The 26854-nt window shown below is 41.8% G+C and overlaps 1 protein-coding gene across 1 annotated transcript in view; it reads left to right on the forward strand.

The window, feature by feature from the left end:
• DNAH9 (dynein axonemal heavy chain 9) overlaps positions 1-26854 on the forward strand; it is a 486803-nt gene that overhangs the window by 391652 nt on the left and 68297 nt on the right. Inside the window, exons 61-63 of the mRNA XM_064271783.1 lie at positions 5399-5547; positions 22676-22803; positions 26401-26628. Coding sequence (XP_064127853.1) covers positions 5399-5547; positions 22676-22803; positions 26401-26628 — 505 coding nt within the window. The remainder of the gene's footprint in view (positions 1-5398; positions 5548-22675; positions 22804-26400; positions 26629-26854) is intronic.

The following is a 26854-nucleotide window of genomic DNA, read 5'->3' on the forward strand; positions in this document are numbered from 1 at the left end:
ATGAAAATATTCTGCAACTGGATTATGGTGATGGTTGTACAACTCAGCAAAATTACTAAAAATCATTGAATTGTACACTTAAAATGGGTAAATTTTATGGTATACAGGGTACACCTCCAATAAAGTGGTTATAAAAAAAATAAATAAGTGTAGGCATGGAGTGGAGTCAACATGGGATAGAGGTGTAATGAAGAGAGTAGGAGGATGATAGGAAAACACCATAGAGGACAAAATACTGAAAATCCTGCATTTGTAGCGACACCAATCCATGCACAGAATAGGTGAAGTAAGTCGCTGTTGCTGATGTTGTTGTTAGGTGCCATCGAGTAGGTTCTGACTCATAGCAACCCTAAGCACAACAGAACGAAACACTGCCCGGTCCTGCACCATCCTCACAATCGTTGTTATGCATGAGCTCATTGTTGCAACAACTGTGTCAATCCACCTTGTTGAGGGTCTTCCTCTTTTCCGCTGACCCTGTACTCTGCCAAGCATGATGTCCTTCTCCAGGGACTGGTCACTCCTGACAACACATCCAAAGTATGTAAGACGCAGTCTCGCCATCCTTGCTTCTAAGGAGCATTCTCGTTGTACTTCTTCTAAGACAGATTTATTCATTCTTTTGGCAGTCCATGGTATATTCAATATTCTTCGCCAACACCACAATTCAAAGGAGTCAACTCTTCTTTGGCCTTCCTTATTCATTGTCCAGCTTTCACATGCATGTGATGCGATTGAAAATACCATGGCTTGGGGCAGGCGCACCTTAGTCTTCAGGGTGACATCTTTGCTCTTCAACACTTTGAAGAGGTCCTTTGCAACAGATTTGCCCAATGCAATGCGTCTTTTGATTTCTTCACTGCTGTTTCCATGGCTGTTGATTGTGGATCCAAGTAAAATGAAATCCTTGACAACTTCAATCTTTTCTCCGTTTATCATGATGCTGGTCATTGGTCCAGGTGTGAGGATTTTTTGTTTTCTTTATGCTGAGGTGCAATCCATACTGAAGGCTGTGGTCTTTGATCTTCATTAGTAAGTGCTTCAAGTCCTCTTCACTTTCAGCAAGCAAGGTTGTGTCATCTGTATAATGCAGGTTGTTAATGGATCTTCCTCCAATCTTGATGCCCCGTTCTTCTTCATATAGTCCAGCTTCTCGGATTATTTGTTCAGCATACAGATTAAATAGGTATGGTGAAAGAATACAACCCTGACACACACCTTTCCTGACTTTAAACCAATCAGTATCCCCTTGTTCTGTCCAAACGACTGCTTCTTGATATATGTAAAAGTTTCTTGTGAGCACAATTAAGTGTTCTGGAATTCCCATTCTTCGCAGTGTTATCCATAGTTTGTTATGATCCACTCAGTCGAATGCCTTTGCACAGTCAATAAAACACAGGTAAACATCCTTCTGGTATTCTCTGCTTCCAGCCAGGATCCATCTGACATCAGCAATGATATCCCTGGTTCCACGTCCTCTTCTGAAACCAGCCTGAATTTCTGGCAGTTCCCTGTCAATATACTGCTGCAGCCGTTTTTGAATGATCTTCAGCAGAATTTTGCTTGCGTGTGATATTAATGATATTGTTCTATAATTTTCACATTCAGTTGGATCACCTTTCTTGGGAATAGACATAAATACGGATCTCTTCCAGTCAGTTGGCCAGGAAGCTGTCTTCCATATTTCTTGGTATAGACAAGTGAGCACCTCCAGTGTTGCATTTGTTTGTTGAAACATCTCAATCGATATTCCATCATTTCCTGGAGCCTTGTTTTTCGCCAAGGCCTTCAGAGCAGCTTGAACTTCTTCCTTCAGTACCATTGGTTCCTGATCATATGCCACCTCTTGGAATGGTTGAATATCGACTAATTCTTTTTGGTGTAATGACTCTGTGTATTCCTTCCGTCTTCTTTTGATGCTTCCTTCAATCATTGAATATTTTCCCCATGGAATCCTTCACTCTTGCAACTCGAGGCTTGAATTTTTTCTTCAGTTCTTTCAGCTTGAGAAACTCCAGGTGTGTTCTTCCCTTTTGGTTTTCCATCTCCAGCTCTTTGCACATGTCATTATAATAACTTTATTTTGTCTTCTCAAGAGGCCCTTTGAAATCTTCTGTTCAGTTCTTTTACTTCATCTTTTCTTCCTTTTGCTTTAGCTGCTCGATGTTCACGAGCAAGTTTCAGAGTCTCCTCTGACATCCATCTTGATCTTTTCTTCTTTCCTGTCTTTTCAGTGACCTCTTGCTTTCTTCATGGATGATGTCCTTGATGTCACTCCACAACTTGTCTGGTCTTCGGTCGCTAGTGTTCAATGCATCAAATCTATTCTTGAGATGGTCTCTAAATTCAGGTGGGATATACTCAAGGTCATATTTTGGCTCTCATGGACTTGCTCTGATTTTCTTCAGTTTCAGCTTGAACTTGCATATGAGCAATTGATGGCCTGTTCCACAGTCGGCCCCTGGCCTTGTTCTGACTGATGATATTGAGCTTTCCCATTGTCTCTTTCCACGGATATAGTCAATTTGATTTCTGTGTGTTCCATCTGTTGAGGTCTATGTGTATAGTCGCCGTTTATGTTGGTGAAAGAAGGTATTTGCAATGAAGAAGTCATTGGTCTTGCAAAATTCTATCATTCGTTATCCGGCATTGTTTCTATCACCAAGGCCATATTTTCCAACTACTGATCCTTCTTTGTTTCCAACTTTTGCATTCCAATCGCCAGCAATTATCAATGCATCTTGATTGCATGTTCGATCAATTTCAGGCTGTAGCAGCCAATAAAAATCTTCTAGTTCCTCATCTTTGGCCCTAGTGGTTGGTGCATAAATTTGAATAATAGTCGTATTAACTGGTCTTCCTCGTAGGCATGTGGGTATTATCCTATCACTGACAGCGTTGTACTTCAGGATAGATTTTGAAACGTTCTTTTTGACGATGAATGCAACACCATTCCTCTTCAAGTTGTCATTCCCAGCATAGTAGACTATATGATTGTCCGATTTGTAATGGCCAATACCAGTCCATTTCAGCTCACTAATGCCTAGGATATCGATGTTTATGCGTTCCATTTCATTTTTGACGATTTCCAATTTTCCTAGATTCATACTTTGTACATTCCAGGTTCCGATTATTAATGGATGTTTGCAGCTGTTTGCTAAGAGAGATATAAGGACAGAAGATTTTGGTCAGGGAGTAGGATGTTTCCACTTATGGCTTTAGAAGTACAACAAGTTCCTAATTAATTACAAGGATGAGGGCATGGCCATGAAGTTAGGGGGCTGAAGTGTAGAAGAAACAAGTATTAGAGTTGAGGTCACTAAGAACATAGAAGATTTCCCACGTGGATGCTGATGTCACCCATGATTCTGGAGAGAAAGTCCATGAGCCAAGTGCCCAAGAAGTGTTCAGTAAATTAAGGGAGTGACCAAAGGGGCAATAAATAACATTGATGCACAGGAGTAGTGGCAATAAGCCAGGGTAAATGAGTCTCAATGGAGCAAAACAGTAGAGAAGTAATGGACTGGAAACAGCAGTGGGCAGTGAGCAAGACCCTGATCCTACCTCCCAGTCCTGAAGTACATCAAATGTAGGAGAATGAGCCCAATTGAGAGCAGGGAAAATAGTGTCCTTGAGGAAGAGCAGACATCTCAATTAAGGCCAGGAGCTGTTTCGGTGTTCAGTGAAGTCTTTGCAGCTGTTTGGCACGTTAGGTTTCGTTTAGCATAAAATGGAACTCCTTGGAAGGAAACATTGGTAAGTGGAATGAGATGAGGGGAAGCACAGAGAATGAGGGAAAAGGAGAGAATAGAGTACTGGAGGGCCTTACATATTGGGTAGGGATAGAGGATGGCTGGAATACAAAGTATAGACAACTTAGCTGCCTAACAGCTTTCAGAAAACATTGGTCCTGAAAGTCTCTTGGTCAATGAGAGGTTATGTGACAGAACAGCAGGCCTCACAGAATGAATCAGGTATGGCCTTGATGGATGGGTGTAAGTGTTGACTTCATCAATAAGTAATGCTAATTGCTTGCATGAACAACTGCCTCCTTTGCTATGAGGCCAGAAGAACTAGATGGTGCCTGGCTGCTGTTACTAAACATTTTGATCAAAGACTCCATAGAAGCATCCTGATCAAAAAGGGGAAAATACAGAACAGAATTCCAAATTTTTATGAATTCTAGACTTTTCCAAACCATGGAGGGTGGATGAAAACCCTGAAACTATTGCCTTGAGATGATCTTTAAATCTTAAACCAAAAATATCCCCTAAATTCATTTTAAAACCAAGCAATAAAGGTTAGCTTAACTAGTAAAAAAGGTCTACTTACAGTTTTTTTTTTTTTTTAAGAACTATTTATATGAGATCAAATTGAAAACAACAACTCAAAAGATTAGATAGGAACCTTAGGGGACAGTGAGTTTATGTTAATGGCGGAGGAACAACTCAGAAAATGAGGATGAGCATGGTTGCACCTCTCAAAGAATGGAATCAATGTCACTAAGTTGTATATGTAGAAACTGTTGAATTGGTGTACGTTTTGCTGTGTATATTCTCAACAACAATAACAAAATAAATAAAATTTTGGAAAAAAAACAAGAAATGAACTTTGATTGATCCAAGCTCTGTAACTATCTAGCTTGTGACCATGAGCAAGTCTTCTAATTTCTATGTTGTTGTTGTTATTGTTAGTTGCCATCAAGTCAGCTCCGACTCATGGTGGCCTTATTTATAACAGAATGAAACCTCTCCCAGTCCTGTGCTATCTTCATGATTGTTGGTATACTAGAGGCCCTTGTTACAGCTAGTGGGTCAGTTCATCTCATTGATGGTTTCTCTTTCTTGGCCCTCTACCTTACCAAACATGATAACCTTTTCTAATGATTGGTCTTTCCTGAGGATGAGTCCAAAGTAAGCAAGTCACTTCTAAGGAACATTCTGGTTGTATTTCTTCTAAGACCGATTCATTTATTCTTCTGGGAGTCCATATATTCAGTATTCTTCACCAACACCACAGCCTGAACACATCAATTTTTCTCCTGTCTTCCTTTTTCATTGTCCAGCTTTCACATGCATATAAGGGAGTTGAAAAGACCATGGCTTGGGTCAGATGCACCTTATTCATCGAAGTGACATCTTTGCTTTTTAAAACTTTAAAGAAGTCTTTTGCAGAAGATTAGCCCAAAGCAATACGTTGTTTGATTTCTTGACTGTTGTTTCCATGGACATTTATTGTTGACCCAAGTAGAATGAAATCCTTGACAACTTCAATTTCTTCTCCATTTATCATGATATTTATCATTCCATTTAGGAGGATCTTCATTTTCTTCATGTTCAGGTATAATCCAAACTTAGAGGCCTCTATTTTTCAAAGGTTATTTTTTTTTTTCTGGCAGAGATTTTGTTGAAGAGAAGTTAGGAAGCAAATACGTGGTAGGAAGAGCACTTGATTTTGCAACCTCATTTGAAGAATCAGGACCAGCCACACCCATGTTTTTTATCCTGTCTCCAGGGGTGGACCCACTGAAGGACGTGGAAAATCAAGGTGAGAAATGACGTCAAAGCTGTGCCAGCCTCATATCCTTTCACTCTTTAGGTCTGTCTGCTTCTCTTTTCCTGATTCAAGGATTCTTATACAATGTTTGACATTTTCCAATCATGCAGAAGTCAGGTCATTGCCGAATAACACCAGAGGGTCATCCACCAGAGACAAAAAGGACCAATCTGGGCTACACAAGCCAGAAGCCACAGCAGCAGGTTCATGAGGAGGCTTTGTCCCCCCATCCATCCTCACTGTAGCCAGGACAATCTTCGTGAATCTTTCTGGCCCTTTCACAACATTAAATCCTCTCAGAGGCTCCTATTGCTCTCAGAATAAAGTCCAAACTCCTTAACATGGCTTATAGGAAACTTCATCTCCCTCCTAACCCCAACCCCATTTCTCCAGCCTACTTTACTGTATTAGCTTCCTGTTGCTGCTGTGACAAATTACTGCAAACTTCGTGTCTTCAAAACCACTCATTTATTATTTTATACTTCTGAGGTCAGATGTCCTCAGTGGGTCTTACTGGACTAAAATCAAGGTGTCAGTAGGGCTGCATTCCTTCTGGAGGCCCTAGAGAAGAATCCATTTCTTTGCCTTTTCCAGCCTTGGTTTATGGTTCTCTTCCTCCATCTTCAAAGCAAGTAGCATAACATCTTCAAAGCACTCTCTCTGTCTCTCTCTCACACACACACAGACACACACACACCACATACACACCTCTGCTTCCTTCATCACACCTCCTTCTCTGACCCTCCTAACTTCCTCTTTTCCATATAAGGGCTCTTATAACTACATCAGGCCAACCTGGATAATCTCCTCATCTCGGGATCCTCAATTTAATCACATCTGCAATGTCCCCTTTGCCACTTAAGGTAACATACTCACAGGTTCCAGGAATGAGGAGATGGACATCTTTGGGGCCCATCATTCTGCCCGCTGCATTTCCCTATTTCCCTATTTTGCACTCTACACTGCCATCATCAGGCTGAAGTGCTTTCAGACCTCCCCCGTATGCTGCTTCCCCTCCGGCATCCCCTTCACCAGGCTAGATTGAACTCATTCTTCAGATACCAACTTCAATGTCACCACCTCCAGAAAGCCTTGCTTGACTCCCAAGGTACTAGGCCCTTTTCCCATGTGCTCCTACAGAGCCCTATCTTTATGTACACTGCATCCTAATTGTCTAGTGACTAGTCTTGGCTTCCTTGGGAGGTAAGTAGCTAGCCATGGGAATAGGCGTGATAACAGAAGAAGAGGGGCACAAATGAGAAGAGAAGCCTCAGAATGAGTAATTCAAACATTCAAATGTTAACTAGAGGAATAAAAAGCATCAAAGAATCATGAGAAGAATTAAGGCAATAGGAGGAAAATCAGGAGAGCATGGTACCATGGGAGTCACCAGTATTTTGAAGGAATGGATTCTTCAAAGCAAGGAACAACAAAAAATTAAGAAGGAACTTTAGAAACCTAAAATAAATGAAACATGCACATATTTATGCACATATAACACACACACAAACATATTTTCTCCTACTAAAACATTCACTACAAGTGCTCACAATTTGAGGATACCTCACAGATTAAAGGCACAGAGATAGAAAATATAAGAGAAGAGATGTGGGAAATAGAGCAAGTCCTATATCTGTGACTGGACTTCCAGAAAGAGAAAACATAGACAGTGTAAGGGAGGAAATTATCAAAGAAGTAAGAGGGGAAATTTTCTAGAGCTAGCGAAAGATAACAACTCTTCCACTTGAAATGGCAAACCTACCCAGAGGCACTTCAGAATAAAAGCCTGGCGATCTGCTTCTGAAAGCTCAGAGCCATGAAAGCCCTATGAAGTTAAAAAGAAGTTCATATATCCAGTTCCACAAAGCCCATAGCCATCTGAAAATCACTAATTTGATTAAAGTCTATTTAGTAAAACCCCATTTGTCTTTGAGTTGTATAATAAATTTCTCAAATACTTTCCTTAATGTATAGAACTTGATGAAATGTCTTTAAAATACTTTAAGCAGTAAATAAAAATTCTTAAGAATATTGTGGACAGATATATTTTACTTATCTATTTAGTTTCATTAGCAAATATGATTTGATAGTCAGGCATATCAACATAGACCATGTAGCAATACATTGTTGTTATTGTTAGGTGCCATTGAGTCCATTCCGACTCATAGTGATCATATGTACAACAGAACAAAACACTGCCAAATTCTGCACCATCCTCACAATCATTGCTATGTTTGAGCCCCTTGTTACAGCCACTGTATCAATCCATCTCCTTGAGGGTCTTTCTCTTTTTCACTGACCCTCTACTTTAGCAAGCATGATGTCCTTCTCCAGGGTCTGGTTCCTCCTGATAATATGTCCAAAGTATGTGAGACAAAGTCTCGCCATCCTCGCTTCCAAGGAGCATTCTGGCTGTACTTCTTCCAAGACAGATTTGTTCATTCTTCTGGCAGTCCATGGTGTATTCAGTATTCTTTGCCAGTACCAAAATTCAAAGGCATCAATTCTTCTTAAGTCTTCCTTATTCATTGTCCAGCTTTTGCGAGTATATGAAGGCAACTGAAAATACCATGGCTTAAGTCAGGCACACCTTAGTCCTCAAGGTGACTTCTTTGCTTTTTAACACTTTAAAGAGGCCTTTTGCAACAGATTTGCCAAATATAATACATCATTTGATTTCTTGACTGCAGCTTCCATGGATGTTGATTGTGGACCCAAGTAAATTGAAATCTTTGACAATTTCAGTCTTTTCTCCATTTATCATGATGTTGCTTATTGGTCCGGTTGTGAGGATTTTTGTTTTCTTTTTGTTGAGGTGCAATCCATACTGAAGGCTGTAGTCTTTGATCTTACCAATAAGTGCTTCAAGTCCTCTTCACCATCTGTAAGCAAGGTTGTGTCATCTGCATATCACAGGTCATTAATGAGTCTTCCTCCAATCTTGATGCCACATTCTTCATATAGTCCAGCATCTCAGATTATTTGCTCGCATACAGATTGAATAAGTATGGAGAAAGGATACGCACACCTTTCTTGATTTTAAAACACTCAGTAGCCCCTCGTTCTGGTCGAACAACTGCCTCTTGGTCCATGTTCAGATTCCTCGTGAGCACAATTAAGTGTTCTGGAATTTCCATTCTTCACGATGTTACCCATAATTTGTTATGGTCCACACAGTCAAATGCCTTTGCATGATGAATAAAACACAGATAAACATCTTTCTGGTATTCTCTGCTTTCAGCCAAGATCCACCTGACATCAGCAGTGATATCCATCATTCCACGTCCTCTTCTGAATCCAGCTTGAGTTTTTGGCAGTTCACTGTCAATGTACTGCTACCTTCATTTTTGAATTACCATCAGCAAAATTTTACTTGTGTGTGATATAAATGATATTGTTCAATAATTCTCACTTTGTGTTGGATCACCTTTCTTTGGAATGGGCACAAGTATGGATCTCTTTCAGTAGGTTGGCCAGGTAGCTGTCTTCCAAATTTCTTGGCTTAGATGAGTGAGCACTTCCAGCGTTGCATGTATGTGTTGAAACATCTCAGTTGGTATTTCGTCACTCCCTGGAGCCTTGTTTTTTGCCAATCCCTTCAGTGCAGCTTGGACTTCTTCCTTCAATACCATCTGTTTTTGATCATATGCTACCTCCTGAAATGGTTGAGCATCCATCAATTCTTTTTCTGCAGTGACTCTGTGTATTCCTTCCATCTTCTTTTGATTCTTCCTGAGTTATTCAATATTTTGCCCATAGAATCTTTCAATTTACAAGTTGAGGCTTGAATTTTTTCTTGAGTTCTTTTAGCTTGAAAAATGCCAAACACGTTCTTCCCTTTTAGTTTTCTTTGTATGTGTCATTATAATACTTTGCCACCTCAATAGCCCTTTGAAATCTGCTGTTCAGCTCTTTTACTTTATCATTTCTTCCTTTCGCTTTAGCTACTTTACTTTCAGGAGCAAGTTTCAGAGTCTCTTCTGACATCCATTTTGGTCTTTTCTTTCTTCCCTATCTTTTTAATGACCTTTTGCTTTCTTTGTGTATGATGTCCTTGATGTCCTTCCACAACTCATCTGGCCTTTGGCCATTAGTGTTCGATGCCTTAAATCTGTTCTTGAGATAGTCTCTAAATTCATGTGGGATATACTCAAGATCATTCTTTGGCTCTGGTGGACTTGTTTTAATTTTCTTCAGCTTTAATTTGAACTTGCATGTGGTCAGTTGATGGTCTGTTCCACAGTCAACCCCCGGCCTGGTTCCGACTGATGATATTGAGCTTCTCCATTACCTTTTTCCACAGATGTAGTCATTTTAATTCCTGTGTATTCCATCCAGTGAAGTCCATGTGTGTAGTCATTAATGATGTTGAGAAGAGGTATTTGCAATGAAGAAGTCGTTGGTCTTGCAAAATTCTACCATGTGATCTCCTGCATCATTTCTATCACCAAGGCCATATTTTCCAGCTGCTTATCCTTCTTTTTTTCCAACTTTTCGATTCCAATCACCAGTAATTATTAATGCATCTTGACTACATGTTTGGTCAATTTCAAACTGACTGTCGAAGTTGGTAAAAGTCTTCAATTTCTTCATCTTTGCCATTGGTGATTGCTGTGTAAATTCAAAACTTGTCTTCCTTGTAGCCATATAGATATTATCCTATCACTGACAGCGTTGTACTTCAGGATAGACCTTGAAATTTTCTTTTTGACAATGAACACGATACCATTCCTCTCCAATTTTTCATTTGGCATAGTAGACAATATGATTGTCTGATTCAAAATGGCCGGTGCCAGTTCATTTCAGCTCACTAGAATATCCATCTTCAAGCTTTCCATTTCATTTTTGACAACTTCTAATTTTCCTAGATTCATACTTCGTACATTCCACATTCCAGTAACTAATGGATGTTTGCAGCTGTTTCTTCTCATTTTGAGTCATGCCACATCAGCAAATGAAGGTCCCAAAAGCTTTCCTCCATCTACATCATTAAGGTCAACTCTACTTTGAAGAGGCATCTCTTCCCCAGTCATATTTTGAGTGCCTTCCAACTGAGGGGCCCATCTTCCAGCACTGTATCAGACAATGTTTCACTGCTATTCATAAGGTTTTCGCTGGCCAATTTTTTTCAGAATTAGATCTCCAAGTCCTTCTTCCCAGTCTGTCTTAATCTGGAAGTTCAGCTGAAACCTGTCCACCCTGGGTGACCCTGCTGCCATTTGAAATACCAGTGGCATAGCTTTCAGCATTACAGCAACATGCAAGCCACCACAGTATGACAATCTGACAGACGAGTGGTGGCTTACACAGTGAAGTAATTTTGCACTGTAATAAGATATTTTTATCAGTCTCATAGATTTACTGGAAATGTACTATCTTGGTATTTGGTAAGATGGCAGTAGGTACTTTAGATCTCAGATCAATAAATAGAAAGACTTATTTAACATAGAGAGAAGCACAGAGGTTCTTTATTGTGTCAAAATTAATTTTCCAATATCATATGAACTCATTTTGAAGTCTCTTTCTTGTCAGCAGTATAATCATTTTATTTCAAACTGAGACAGAATGTATTTCTCTTTTAAGGAAGGTGCTCACACACATACGTACATACATACATATATACATACACACACACACCCCAGAGCCCTGGTGGTACAGTGGTTAGGGGCTACGACCGCTAACCAAAAGGTCAGCAGTTCAAATCCACCAGCCGATCCTTGGAAATTCTATGGGGCAGTTCTACTCTGTCCTATAGGGTCCCTATGAGTTGGAATTGATTTAATGGCAATGGGTTTTTACACACACATGCATACACACATATATATATACAGTTTGTTGCTGACTTACGATGTATTCAAGTTATGATGAACTGCACTTACAAACATCTGTTTTGTTTTACATCTTACTGTTAGTAATACGTACTACACACGGCGTTGCAGTACGTAATTTGCTGATGTTAGCATTCTCATATGTTCACTTGCAGATGTTCAATGTTATGATTTACTGTTCAAACCACTGCCGTATAGCAGGCTATGGCCTGGTCTACAAGGAAGTTAGTGTTGGTGTCAGGAGTCCTAACGGCTAGAAGTTTGGGTAATGTTCAACACTAATGACATATAACAATTGAACTGCGTACACACCTGACAACCGTTACAACTCCGACTTCATTTTTACAACATTGATGCCGACTTCATTGTAGACCAGGCCTACGGTGGGATCTTATTCAGAGTTTTGTACCAACAGAAGCCTCAGTTGTTAATTTGATGCCAAGTTGTCCAAGTTTCTCACACTGTAACACCTGCACGGCTTATATCCCCAATAATATGTCTAGCAAAAGAAGTCATGTAACTATAAATTCCAATCCAGAAAAGAAGGCGAGGAAGGCTCTAGACTTGGATATAAAGATGAAGATCGTTAAGGCCTATGATAATGGAAAGAAAGTTGGCGAAATAGCACATGAGGAAGGATTGTCTTGTTCAACCCTTTCCACAACAATTAAGGATTAAGAATAGGATTTTGGACGCAGTTAAAGAAATGATTGGCATAAAATCGACAATTTTAACAAAAAAGAGGCAAGGGCCAATCCAAAAGATGAAGAAGCTGTTGATGATTTGGGTAGAAAATAAATCCAGAAGAGGATTCCTATGAGTTTACTGACAATTCAAATGACAACATGCAGCCTTTTTGAAACCCCAAAGGAACAGAAACAAGAGGACTGCCGTGAGTACTTTAATGCCACCAAGGGCTGGTTTCATCACTTGAAACACAGATTTGGCTAACATAACATGTGTATAACTGAAGAAGTAGGAAGCACTAATGTTGAAGCTGCCAAAAAATTCAAGGATGGGCTGGACAACACAATACAAGATGAAGGATATCTACCAGAGCAGATTATGTCATGTTTCCAATCCCCAAAGACAAATAAAGATCAGATTTATAAAGCTACTGATCATAAAAGGCAATAATAATGAAAACTAAAAAAATAAAAAAGGTATTCGACTGACATCAGAACTAACTTACGTCATAAGTTGAGAGCTACCTACACTCTCCAAATTGATCTACAGATTCAAGGCAATTCCTGTCAAAATCTGAGCTGCCCTGCAGAAATTGACAGGCTGATCCTAAAATATATAGATAAATGCAAAGATCTAAGAATAGCCAAAACAATCTTAAAAAAAGAACAAAGTTGGAGGATTCATGCTTCCCAGTTTCAAAACTTAATAGGACTGAGAATGCAGAAATAAATCCATCTGTCTATGGACAATTGATATTTGACAAAGGTTCCAAGACCAATCAATGGTGATGAACAGTCTTTTCAACAAAGAAGGCTGGGACAACTGGATATCCACATGCAAAAGAATGAAGTAGGTTGATCCCTTTCTTTACACCATAGACAAAAATTAACTCAAAATGATCATAGACCTAAATGTAATAGCTGAACAAAAAAACTCTTAGATGAAAAACTAGGAGTAAATTTGAAGTTAGACAATTGTTTCTTAGATACAACATCAAAGCACAAGTTACCAAAGGAAAACACAGATAATTGGACTTCAGCAAAATTAAAAACTTTTTTCCATTAAAGGACACCATCCAAAAAGTGAAAAGAAAACCTACACAATGGAACAAAACATTTGCAAATTATATATCTGATAAGGAACTTGTGTCCAGAACATACAAAGAACTCCAACAACTCAACAATAAAACCAAAAAACCAAATCCATTGCCTTCTAGTCCATTCTGACTCATAGCAACCCTATAGGACAGAGTAGAACTGCCCTGTAGGGTTTCCAAGAAGTGCCTGGTGGATTCGAAGAGCCGACCTTTTGGTTAGGAGCTGTAGCGCTTAACTACTATGCCACCAGGGTTCCCAACTCAACAATAGAAAAACAAATAATTAAAAAACAGGACAAGGAACTAATAGACGCTTCTCCAAAGATGTCCAAAATGGCTAACAAACACATGAAAATATGCCCAACATCATTAGGGAAATGCAAATCAAAACCAGAATAAGGTACCGCTTCATACTTTTCATTTTAAATTCTTTATTATTGATTTTTTTTTAATTATGTGTAGGTTTTGCTTGAATTTTCTAGGGAAATCCAAAATCATCAAAATTATGCATTCAGTTAGTGAACAAGATAATTCCTTCCCTTACACAAATCTCATCTGTTCTCCAAGGCCAATTTAGCTTCTTCTTGCCTACTCCAAAACACAGGGTATGTACTGCATATTACTTTCGATACCTAGTTAGTAATACATTGCTCATGAAGTTGTATTACCTGGTCTGGATTCTCACCTATAAAGACCTTGCTCTATGAAAACCCGTCAGTTGTTTATTTAACCATGCAAAATGTTGCAGTTTTGCTAGTTTTATTGTTTTGATTGGTCATTTATTTGCTCATTACATATAGAGAGAAAGGGAGAAAGAGAAAAAAGAGAGAAAGAGAAAGCCCATCACATAAGAAGCGCAGTGCTAGAAACTGGGGTACTCTAGTGAAAAAGACACCCTATTCCCAAAGAAGAGGCATTCCCGAGGAGGACAAGTATGTGCCCCACATTGATAACTCCAGTTCAGGCCTCTTGCCTGAGCTCCAGACTTACACGTTCAATTGCTTCACCAATTATCTCCTTTTTGTTTGTCTCACAAGCACCTCAAACTCAACATACCGCAAACTAGATTCATCTCCTTCCTCCTCAGACAAGCTTTCTTTACCTTCCATGAGCTGTGCCTAACTGTGGGTCCTTTTCATTCATTGTCTCAAAGCTCAGCATTTCATTTCAAGCGAAACAGTTTTATCTTTCTTTCGCTCTGGAGTATTTCCTCGATTACTCCTGGTAAAAGCGACCAGCATCCTCTAAATTGGTCATGTTAAAAACCCAGAATCACTTTTGACACTTCCCTGATCCCTCACCCCCACATTCAGTCCTATTGATTCTACCTCCTAAATATGCTTCTTGTTGGTCTAATTGTCTCTAATTTCATTGTTGCCACCCCAGTCTGAGTCACCGCGATCTCTCACCTGGACTATCACCGTAGCCGCCTATCCTATCCCCACTCTTCTTCCGCTGAAGCCCTTTGCCTCTCTGCAGCCAGCGTCATCGTCTTAATCTCACATTCGATCACATCATTCTTGCTTGAAACTTTAAGCTTCCCACTGCTCTTGCGGTGAAGTGAAATACCAGTCTCATCTATGTGGCCTCTGTGGCATGGCCTTTCTCCCTAGCCTTGAATCTTACCTTCCAGGATTCTCACTCCACCCAGCCACACAGCCCTTTTTAGGTTCTCAGTCACACCGTAACCCTTCCTGACTCAGAGCATTTTCACAAACAGTCCTTTTCATCTGAAATACTTCTTCCCAGCTCTTGGACAGCTAGTGCCTACTCATCCTGCAGGTATCAGCCTTCCCTGACCTGCTTCCCCCAAGCTCATCAGGTTCCTTGTTACACATTCACATATTGCTGTCGTTGTTAGCTGTCATCCAGTCTGCCTCCGACTCATGGCAACCCCATGCACAGGGAACAAGGAGCTGCCTGGTCCTGCACCATCGCCATGATCAGCTGCGTGTTAAACCATTGTAACCCACAGGAGTTTCATTGGCTAATTCTCAGGAGTCGATTGCCAGGCCTTTCTTCCTACTCCGTCGTACTCTAGAAGTTCCACTGAGTCAGAGCAACACTCAAGCTTCCACTTATGGATAGGTGGTGGCTGCACATGAGGTGCATTGGCTGGGAACCAAACCAAGGTCTCCCACGTGGAAGATGAGAATTTTACCGCTGTTTTTACCACTACTGCCTCGTGTACATTCTCATAAAAACCAAACCCCTTGCCGTCTAGTCAGGTCCAACTCCTAGCGGCCCTGTGGGACAGCATAGAACTGCCCCATAGTGTTTCCAAGGCGGGGCTGCTGGATTAAAACTGCTGACCTCTCGGTTAGCAGCCGAGCTCTTAACCACTGTGCAACCGGGGCTTCTACATTCTCACAGCACCCTATGTATTTGCTCTGGAGCATTTAAGATAACTCTAATTAAATTAGTCTTGTATGATTTTCCTTGTTTGCTTCCTGCTCGTCACTAAGTCCTTGAGGCCAGGGACCATGTCTCTCCTGCTCCTCAGTCCTACCAGGGTCTGATAGCCAGCACAGCAAAGGTACTCAATAAGTATCTGCTGAATGAATTAGCAAATGAGTACCAAGAACTGTCGTCACAGCTAAGTTATCCCTGACTTTCACACTTACGGAGTTCTGTGCTCCTTCTGTTGCCTGGAGGCTTTGTTCCTTTCATATTAACACATCTACTTTCTCCATTTTTATTCAATATTCTCTTTTTGGGTCGCTTTTATACACCCCATCTGTGAGCAATTTCCTGCTGCTCTTTGCCAATTGACCTCCAGCTATTGCGTCTGGGAGTTTGAAGCTTTCTGTCTTCTCAGTCAAGCTGACCTCTCGTGGTTCATATTGGTTGTTTGTCTCTGAATATATTATCTCAGCCCTTTCACGGGCTTCATCTTAATGCATATTTCCTTTCCAGAGCCAACAGTGCTGCTCATCAGCTAGAGATTGCTTGAACACCTGTGCCTTTTTTCTTTCTTCCTCCCTCCTAGCCTTCTCGATGGTTTGATTTACTTTCTAGTTCCCCATTCAGAACATGTACTCTGGACTCGTTGTCTAGTCGATTCTGACTCATAGTAACCCTATAGGACAGAGTAGAACTGCTCCACAGGGTTTCTGAGGAGCGGCTGTTGGATTCGACCTTTTGGTTAGCAGCCAAGCTCTTAACCGGTGTACCACCAGGGCTCCATGTACTTTGGAGACACCCATCTTTCCCACATCTTGGATCTAATCAATTTGCCTGACAGGGTCCTATTATCAGTTTTGGAATCAACATGGCCAACTCAAATACTTTCTCCTAGCCCTGGGTTTTTACGGGACCTGCTATCTCTGTCTACCACCTACCTGTCTGTAAGTTTGTAGTACTGTGGTGGCTTGTGTGTTGTTATGACGAGGAAAGCAATGCCACTGGTATTTTAAATGGTGGACAGGTTTCAGCAGAGCTTCCAGACTAAGACAGACTCAGAAGAAAGGACCTACTTCTAAAAATTATATCATGAGCACCTTGTGGATCACATCAGAATATTGCCTAATATAGTGCTAGAAGATAACCCCCTAGGTTGAAAGGCTACACGTGACCACAATAGACTCAACCATGGCAACAATCATGGAGATGGCATAGGACTGAGCAACATTTTGTCCAGTTATGCATAAGGTCGCCATGAGTCAGAGCTGACTTTCCAGCAACTAACAACTGTCTCTGTGCTTAGGCATAGTCTGTGTATCACTATTTTCTTCCACTTAGTCTCTAAAAAGCTTGGTGACCTTTACCTACTTTGGGGATTTGATTTATGTTCTTAACTCCTTCGTTTTTCTCTATCCCTTTGTTTCATCACGGTGGTTCTTAATATTGGGTAGACTTTTGAAAGCCTGAGAGCCAGATTACAGATTTGTGTCCTCGTCCTCACTCCACCCCCAGAAGATGCATACACCTGCAACCAAACAAAATTCTGTATATGATTTGGGTCTCTCTCTGATCTCCAGCAGAGTCCCTGGGTGGTGCAAATGATTAATGCACTGGGCTACTAACTGAAAGACTGGAAGTTCAAACCCACCCAGAGGCATCTCAGAAGAAACATCTGGCCATCTACTTCTGAAAAATCAGCAATTGAAAATCCTGTGGAGCACAGTTCTCCTCTGACACAGGTGGGCCGCCATGAGTCAGGATTGACTCAATGGCTGCTGGTTTGTCTAAGCTCCTGCAGCTCACCCATTGACCCTGGATTAGGATTCCATGCGTTTCCAGTAGTTCTGTGCCACTCAGTCTCCTCTGGGTTTTTCCTTCTCAACAACTGTAAGAAGGAGGAAAAGGAATAGGGAAGGAGGAGGAAATCTCCTTATAATCTATCTGCTTTTTCTTGGTGTCTGTTTTATCATGAAACCTACCACCGTCCATCCTCACTACTCTCCTTCTTGCCCTTTCTAATTAATCCTTTAACAGTGCTTTAATTTTATCTTCTTTCTCTCTGTTTCTTATCACCTTCTTCCAGAATAAGCCAACTTTCTTGTTTGCACCTTTATTTTTGCTTTCGTTTCATCTACTTCTCCCTTGTTTTCAATCACCCCTGATACCCACATCCCAAGGATATTGTGAGAACAAAAATGAAATCTCAGATGTGAAAATGCTTTGAAAAGCTGAGTACAGTAGCATTGTGCAGCACTGTTATGGACATGCTGTTTTGTCGGCTCTTTGAGGCAGTTCAGTGTGTTCTTTTCCTTCGCATCCTTTTCTCATAGCCTTTCAAAGCATATCGCTCTCCCGGTAGAGGACCTCCCCTCCCTGCCCTTACACCAGCGTCTTCTCTGGCCTTTCTCTCGCTGGACACTAGCATCATCCTGCTTGGTCGTCGTTTTTCTGGCTTCAACAAAAGGAGTTCTGTTTTTTCCATTTTGTGATCAGAAAGAGGCTGCATCTCCCACCTCTACCTTCCACTGCCTACTTGTTCTCCTTCCAGTGTTTCAGTCAGAATGATGAGCTCACTTAGATTTTTGTAGACCTGCTTCCAGATGTGTTCAGACTACCGATTTTCCATCTAGTGTCTTTACAGCCAGATAATCAATATTTTGCTTCATGTCTCTTTTTCATTGATCCTCAACCCATCCATCCTCTTCTTTTTTTCTTTTAAGAGGCAGTTGAATGTTGGTTAGGCTGGGAGAAGGTACAGTTTTAGAAAATGGCTACAAAAATTGATGGAGTATTGTTTTGTTTTGTTTTTGTGATGAGAAAGACTCATTTGCTCATGTGCTAGGAAACAGGAGAATGAACAGAGAGGTAAAGTTTAGAGAAACAAGAAGATGTGGGATTGAGGGAACAGATGGAGTGACAGGCAGAGGGAGATACTTCCTCCTTTAAGAAGGGGATGTCAGGGATGAGAGGTGACAGAGATGGGCAGAGGTGCCAGTAAGATGGCAGTAAATTAAGGGAGTTTTTACCTGATGGCATATGCTTTTTCAGGGAACAGGGGTGTTATGGATTGACTTGTGTCCCCCAAAAAATATGTGTTGTAAATCCTAACCCCTATACCTGTGGTGGAGCCCTGGTGGCTCAGTGGTTAAGCGTTCAGTTGCTAACCAAAAGGTCAGCAGTTCGAATCAACCAACTGCTCCTTGGAAACCCTATGAGGCAGCTCTATTCTGTCCTATAGTGTTCCTATGAGTCAGAATCAACTGGAGGACAATGGATTTGGTTTTTTTGTTGTGACTGTGGTTATAATCCCATTTGTGAATGTGTTTTCTTTGTTATGCTAATGAGACAGCTTTAGTGTAGAGTGTGTCTTCAGTCAGTCTCTCTTGAGATATAAAGGGAGAGAAAAGAAGCACAGTTGGGACATGAAGATCACCAAAGAATAAAGGAACAAGGACTTCGGTTCAGAGCCAACAGAGAGAGAAAGCCTTCCTCTAGGTCACTATGAGTTAGAGCTGACTCAATGGCAACGGTTTTGGTTTTGGTTGGTTTAGAGCAGGCCACTCTGAATAGGACTTCTAGCCTCTGCTGTAAGAAAATAAATTTCTGTTCATTAATCCACCCACTTGTAGTATTTCTCTTGAAGCAGCACTAGATAACTAAGACAAGGAGAGTGAAGTAAACTGCTGAGAGTGATGAGAGTGGGGTCTATCAGGGCCTTCAAGAAAGAGAAAATTGGGAAACAGCTGCCTTTCAGGACATGTGGGGAGATTACCCAACAACATTAAGGTTGAGAATCATGGAATTTGGCTGCAATTCACAAATTTATCATTTTTCTCTTTTATTAATGCTTGTGTTAATCCACGGTTGAGGTTTCACAAAAGTAGGGCGATGCAGACTTAGAACAGGGCAATGAAGTTGAGCATTTTGCAAGATCATGATTCTAATTATGGATTATTGGGTCCATATCAAATAAGAGAGAGGGAAGGGCAAAGATTAGAAAAAATAGAGGAGCCGTGGGATTGGACCTTTCACTGAAGTAGAATAATAGATGAGGAGGGAGTAAGATAGTGAAAAATTTGGGAGGGTAGAAAAGATATTCATGAGTGGGTACTAAAGAATGTTTCAGACATGAGGAAGTTCTCAGCGATGATAAATTCGTGGGTGCAGCCATACGGAGTGGGTAGCAGAAATAGAACGGAGTTAAGATCTTTGAAGAGGAGAGAGATGAGGAAGTAGAGACTGGGTGTTGGCCGAGTCATCCCTAATGACATTAAAGTTTACCAGGATGGTGGTGAAACTGAAAGTACAGAAGACGTTGACCCAAGTGCCAAAGCTCTTAGTAAAAGTGAGTCTTACTAGGAAGCTAGTAGAACACAGAACAAAAAAATAATAGGTAATCTAGCCAGATGGCGTGTGCTTTAAAAGAATTTTTATATGAGCATGGGGAAGAAACAGCCTACAAGTCTATGGGTGATGCATACGGTTAAGCACTCAGCTGCTAACTGAAAGGTGGGAGTCTCGAGCCCATCCAGAGGCATCTCAGAAGAAAGCTTCGGTGGTCTACTTGTGAAAAAGCAGCCACTGAAAACCCTATGAAGCACAGTTCTACTGTGACATATCATGGGCTCGCTATGAGTTGGAACCAAATGAATGGCAACTAGATGTCCTTTAGCTAAAGAAAGCTGGAAAACTGTTTACCTACCTCACAGCCCCTTGCTATGGGAACTAGGGAGAGAGCCACAGATGTTGCAAGGTCCTTGAGAGATTGGAAGTAGAGGAAGCATACTGTGAAGAGGTAAAAGGGGTTTACAGTGGGGAATGGTTCCTGGGACATCACTATATGGAGGGTTGGAAGGAAGGTCTGATGGGGTCAGACAGGAAAAGATGAGTTGCAGGTGATGAAGCTGGGGACGAGGGAGGCCATAGCACAAAATAGTGTGAAGGTGAAAACCCAAGATAATATAAACAGCTAGAGGAGCTTAGTGATGACCCAGATGGCCTCGAAGTTGCAAATGAAAGGGCTCTGCAGAGTTGCCTCTGTGCAGCCTGAGGTTCATATGAGATGCAGACAGTCATCTTCGGCTGGATTCAGTCAGTGCTAATAATGTCAACTCCCTACCTCCCCTCTCAATATCTCCAAGATCCATTTCTTTCTCCTCAGTCCCACAGTCATCCCTCAAGCCTAGACCAATGCAGACTGATCTGAACCAGTGCTAAGCTTTTCCACCTACTGCCCTCCAGTCTGTAGTTTTCAAACTAATCTTTATTAAGCATTGTTTCCCCCATAGCCTTCTCTTGCTAATAAAAAAAAAGAAATAGACTGTTGTGTGGGTAGGAATGTCACAAAGTCCATGTAATAATCCCGGAATCTTTTATCCTGGTATTTTCTCTGGAATAAGTTGTTTATCTCCCTGGCTCTAAAACTGACATCAGATTTATCACCAGCTAGGATTTATAGAGTTTAATAAAGTCATTTCTTGGGTTCATCTCAGTTGAATCTATAATAACTATTTTTTGTTACAAAAAGTCATCATCTTGCTTTGTCTCACACAGTTGAAAGAGAGTCTGTATATTATTTTAGTATTTAAAAGAAATATCCAATATTAAGAGTCTTTCCAGAAGTTCTTGCACAAGTATCAAATTGCATCTTCAATCTTAGTTCCTCTGAAACTAATTTTATTTACTTATTTTTACTCGTATTTCTGTTTTTAATTTCTCTTCTTTTCTCTTGTGTACTTCACCTTCCTAGCAAAATTGCCTGATGATTCCTTCGTGGTATTATGCATTTCTATGATCCTTTGATCTAAAGAATATTATATAATTTCTCTAAACTTTATTGGTTTGGGCTCATAGCTTGTGTCCAAGCAGAATTAGTCCTCAATACTAAGGTCATTTCTTTGTGTTAAGTTTTCCTTGGGCTTGGAGAACAAGTGATGAACATTGGTCTTGTCTCGGTGATAGGGTTGTGATATTTGTGTTTGTGTGGCCATCCCCTTGCTCTAGTCCCAGCACCAACAACCCTTGTGGAGATAATATCCAACAAAAGTCACACCTATAAAACCAAGCCCATTCTTATCTTTCCCCTTGCCTTTCTTCCCTCTAATTCAGGCAAAATGATGAGAGAAAATGTTTCTATATGTTGGGAATAATGAATAATGGGGGAAGGGAGTAATATGATAGAAAGTACAAGAGACCAGAACTACCTGAATCCTTCCATACTAGTTACAGCTCCCAGTAAAGTTCCAGGGAAGATATAATAGATGGTAGGTAGGTAGGTAGATAGACAGACAGACAGCTGCCATCGAGTCAACTTCAACTCATGATGACCTTACATACAACAGAAGGCAGCATTGCCTGGTCCAGCGTCATCCTCACAATCACTGACATGTTCAAGTCAGGTACAGGTATGTAGATAGGGACGGAAATATTCAGACAGAGCAAGCCAGAAGGGACAACTCCTGGACCCTTGCTGCCCCTGGGCCCTTTCACACATCATCGCTCTCTAGGATGGTGCCTAATGCCTGCTCTTCAAATGTGGCCCAGACAATAGAAAATGATACTGGTGAGGAAAGAGCTTCTTGGATCAGGTAGACACATGAGACTATGTGGGCAGCTCCTGACAGGAAGGAAGATGAGAGGGCAGAGGAGGTCAGAAGCTGGCCGAATGGACACGAAAATAGACAGTGGAGAGAAGGAGTGTGCTGTCTCATTAGGGGGAAAGCAACTAGGAGTATATAACAAAGTATATATAAATTTTTGTGTGAGAAACTGATTTGATTTGTAAACTTTCACTTAAAGGACAATAAAAATTAAAAAAAAAAAAATGTGGCCCAGGCGGAAAAGCACCCATGCTCCTCTTCATTCTTGGAGATTACCTGAGGGAGGTGGAAGGATTTTGGTCCGGACTTCTTTCTTTATTTGAGAATCAAAAGCTGGAGTACGTATCCCTCTGTGAAGGAAAAGGGTCAGCATATAAGCCTCTGAGTAGAGGTTCAGACATGTCTGTGTTTGAGGGGTGATACGGAGGTATGCATTCCCTTATGAACATTGAACAACACAGGTCATGGTACACAAGAAGTTATGACAAGCTCCATACTCCTTTCAGGAAAAAAACTCGGATATACCTTCAACAATCGGAATTTCCACAACGTGTCCTTGGGGCAAGGACAGGAGGTGGTGGCTGAGGCTGCACTGGACCTAGCTGCCAAGAAAGGTCACTGGGTTATTCTGCAGGTACGTCCCCTCTGCCTTGATCTGGGCCATTCTCGACTCCATGCATGTTTGGGCCTCATCCCATAATCTGTGGCCTTCTCTGTCCACTCAGCTCCCCTCATCTGCTTTTCCTTTCATGCTCTTGGCCCCTTCACTTCCTAATCTTCTCTTTCTAATTCTCCTCACCCACACACACACAAACACACACACACACACTAACAACTCTTCTTCTTCCCCTCACCTGCCCAACCCCTGTGTCTAGTTTAAATAGGTCTGCTTACAAAAGGAGACAGATTTCAACTTTGATAACGTGTTCAGGAAGTTGGCATCCAGCTGAAGACCATGACAGCTGTATTCTTTCAATTGCTTATCTCTTCTGTATATTTCATAGAGTCACTGTGAGTCGGAATCGACTCAATGGCAATGGGTTTGGTTTGTTTTTTTGTGCCTTTCTGATATGTTCCCTGTTACATTTTTCATTACATATATGAATAGAATGTGGGAGCAACCATAGCTCCTTCACTGAGAGCTCATATGGGTGTTTAGAAATCTGGAACACCTGCTAGTGGTTATTTCACCGCATGTTTACAAGAGAAAAGAAAAAGCTTATCCTTCTTCTATCCTGGCCTGTCGCTTAATCCTTTTGTGTGCAGCTTCTATGGACACGTCCATCGCTATGCTGAAATGATTATATGACTATGTCCTTCACTAAATTTCCTTAGAGAAAGAGATGTTCCTTATTTACCTCTTAGCACCCAGCACACTGCCTTGTACATAATAGACACTCAACAAATGCCTGTCAGACGAAAGAATCAATGAAGAAATGAACAAAAGAATAAATGGAAAAGCCAGTCGTTCCTACCCTTTCCGGGCTTTCATTATACAGAATGTTTTCTACCTCCCAGTTACTACCGCACCGTATCTTGCTGTTGGGTCTTCATCCTTAATTATCCCATTATTTATTCAGAGACTAGCAGCTGTGAGATCTGCCATTCCCTGGGGCTCCTTTTCTAGAAACAGTGAGAATCTTCGGAGAAAATACGGTGACAGCTCGGGTTCCTGCTTCCTCCCAAGTGGGTCAGCACAGGAATGGAAGAACGTGGCCTTCCCATCCTTCTCAGGCTCTTTTGTCTAGGGGACCAGCCCCCTGGGCACAACTGCCTTGGGGAACCCAGCCAGTGCAGCCAGGAGGTCAGTCTTTCAGGAGACTGTGATTTTGCCTCCCAAGTCCGCTCAGACAGTAAGCACAGAGTGCCCCCTGCCCCAAGTACCTATCAGCTCTCCAGGAACCCCACATCTTATGCTGATGGGGTTTCTGAGATTTCTCAAAGATATCACTCAGAACTCCATTTCCAAGGAAAATCATTCCTCCCATAAACAGCAAATAAGCTGGATGTCTGATTTCCCTCCTGAAGGAAGGATCTGAGTGTTGAATAGATGTCATCTGTATATGGTCACTATGAGTTGGAATAGACTTGATGGCAACGGGTTTGGTTTTCTTTTTTTGGTGCAAACTGTGAAGTACTTCGCAAAACAAGGGCTCCCTGCTGGTGTGTTTTCTCTCTCCAGAACTTTCAGACACCTTGATTTGAAAAATTCCCTGGGGTACTGAACTAAGTGAGCCCGAAATCCTTCCGTCTCTGCTTCCCGGCCTACAAATCCAAAGAGATTCTCTGAAAAAAAAAACAGTTAACAAGTTCCCCTTTCAAAATTTGGAAAGCACTGCATGCAATACCCCTTTCAAGAAGAGTTTCAATTATATCAATAGGTTAATGGCTCTGAGAATCCTATGGTATAGAAACCTTGTTCAGTCCAGTGTTTCCCAAGTTGAGTTTGAACACAGGCCCTCTCTATGGAGCTAATATCTCTAACATCCCTTGGCACACACTTTGGGAAATGCTGCTTGAAGACCCTAGCTACAGCAGCTGGGGGTTCCCCCCACCGCTCCCTGGGAGGGCCGGCTTCTCTAGAGGACCCTGGGTGTGAGATCAAGGCTCAGACTCTCCCTTCTCACTTCCTGGCAATAGCAGCTATCAGGTGAGTTTCCTGGGCCTGCTATGTCCAGGCCCATAGATCCAGTGGCATAGCCTCAGGGATCCCTGAATGCTGGGTTCTGTCCCAGAGAAACGAGCTCCCCCACCCAGCCCTGTCCCCAGCAGCGAAGTCGAAATTCTTAAAATAAGTAGTTGAGTTACTCATTTTTAGGTCACGGGACTGGCCACCTAACAGGAATACTGGCTGTCTAGGCAGCCCACAAATCTCTCCACACCAACAGAATGACTATCTGTGAATTCTTATTTAACAAATTTCCATTTCAACAACCACTAACTCCTATATAGCATTTTACAGTGCACAAACCCGTTGCCGTTGAAGCAATTTCAACTCATAGAGACTCTAAAGGACAGAGTAGAACTGCCCTATAGGGTTTCCAAGGAACACCTGGTGGATTTGAACTGCTGACGTTTTGGTTAGCAGCCGAGCTCTCAACCACTGCCCCACCAGGGTTCCCTTTCAAATCCATTACCTTTGGTTATTGCAACAACTCTGCGAAATAAGCACGGCAGATATTATTATTTATCTGTAGAAGAGAAAACAGCACTCAGAGACCCACTGACTATGGCCCATGTACTGGGCTCAGCTCTGCTCTGTGTGTCAAGGCTCTGCGAACTGTCGTCCTCAAATATTTACTGAGGAGCTTTTATCTACTCATCATAATGAAAGATATTTCAGTGGCTATCCTTATTAAAGTGAAAGGTACGTCCTGCAAAGACGTGTTAAGAAATTAACGTAGGTTTAGGTAGACAGATGGACGGTTGGGAATCAGCCCTGGGGGAGGAGAGACTCAAACACCAGACAGAGCAGCTTGGGCTTAGAGAAGGGAGCCCTGGTCGGATTTTGAGCAGCAATAGCTTCGTGTGCGCTGGGGAAATAAGTTTGGCAACAGTTAGCAGAATGGTTTGGAGACGGGGAGACACAAGTCAGGGAAAGTAGCTAGAAAGAGTTTAAATCAGTGCTTTTCAAATTTTGATGTGCATATGAATCTCTGGAGTATCTTATTAAAATGTGCTGATTCTGTAAGTCAGGAGGCTAAGAGTCTGCATTCCTAACCAGCTCCCGGGTAATGCTAACATTGCTGGTTCCTGGGCTCCATTTTTAAGCATCAAGGGTTCAATAATCAAGGTGTCAAGTAATGAGCTTCTGGATTTGGACTGTAACTGTGTTAGAGCTTTGGTTCTCAAAGAGTTTTCCCCAACCAGCAGTATCAGTATCATCTGGGAACTTATTAGAAATGCAAATTATCAGGCCCCACCTGCTCATCTGAAATCCTGGTCTGTGGCCAGCAATCTACATTTGAATAAACCCTCTCGGTGATTCTCATGCATAGTCAAGCTTGAGAACTCTGTGCTAGAGAGCATTAAGACATCAAGGAACAAGGTTAAAATGTAGGATACTAGGGAGGTTCCCATTACTGGGAATCCCAAGACTCATCTTACAATGTGACTTATTTGAAGCCAAGACCAGTTCCCTCCTTAGCTGCCTTCCTAACAACTGTCTATGGCAAATAGAATTAAGCAGATACCTGTATTGGGGATGGGGGTGACCCTTCCTTCCCACTAGAACATCCACCTGGTGGCCAGGTGGCTCAGCACCCTGGAGAAGAAGCTGGAGGAGCACAGTGAGAACAGCCACCCAGAGTTCAGGGTCTTCATCAGCGCAGAGCCTGCGCCCTCCGCTGAGGGCCACATCATCCCCCAGGGCATCCTGGAGAGCTCCATTAAGATCACCAACGAGCCTCCCACCGGCATGCACGCCAACCTGCACAAGGCCCTGGACAACTTCACTCAGGTACTGCCCTGGGAGGGAGGGAAGGAGGCCACTCACCTCATAAAGAGCTGATTCAAACTGGGTGGGAGAAGAATATGCAGCTAGGGTGGGGGTGGGGTGCTGGCTGGAGCAATGCACAATGTGGACAAAACGTGTTCCCTTTGAGACTGATCTCCACCAAGTGCCCACTCCGTAAACTCAGGTCTCCATCCTCCCTACCTTGTCCGCACAAAGATGTGAGAAACCA

Source organism: Loxodonta africana, chromosome 18 (assembly GCF_030014295.1).
Source record: "Loxodonta africana isolate mLoxAfr1 chromosome 18, mLoxAfr1.hap2, whole genome shotgun sequence".
Lineage (NCBI taxonomy): Eukaryota > Metazoa > Chordata > Mammalia > Proboscidea > Elephantidae > Loxodonta > Loxodonta africana.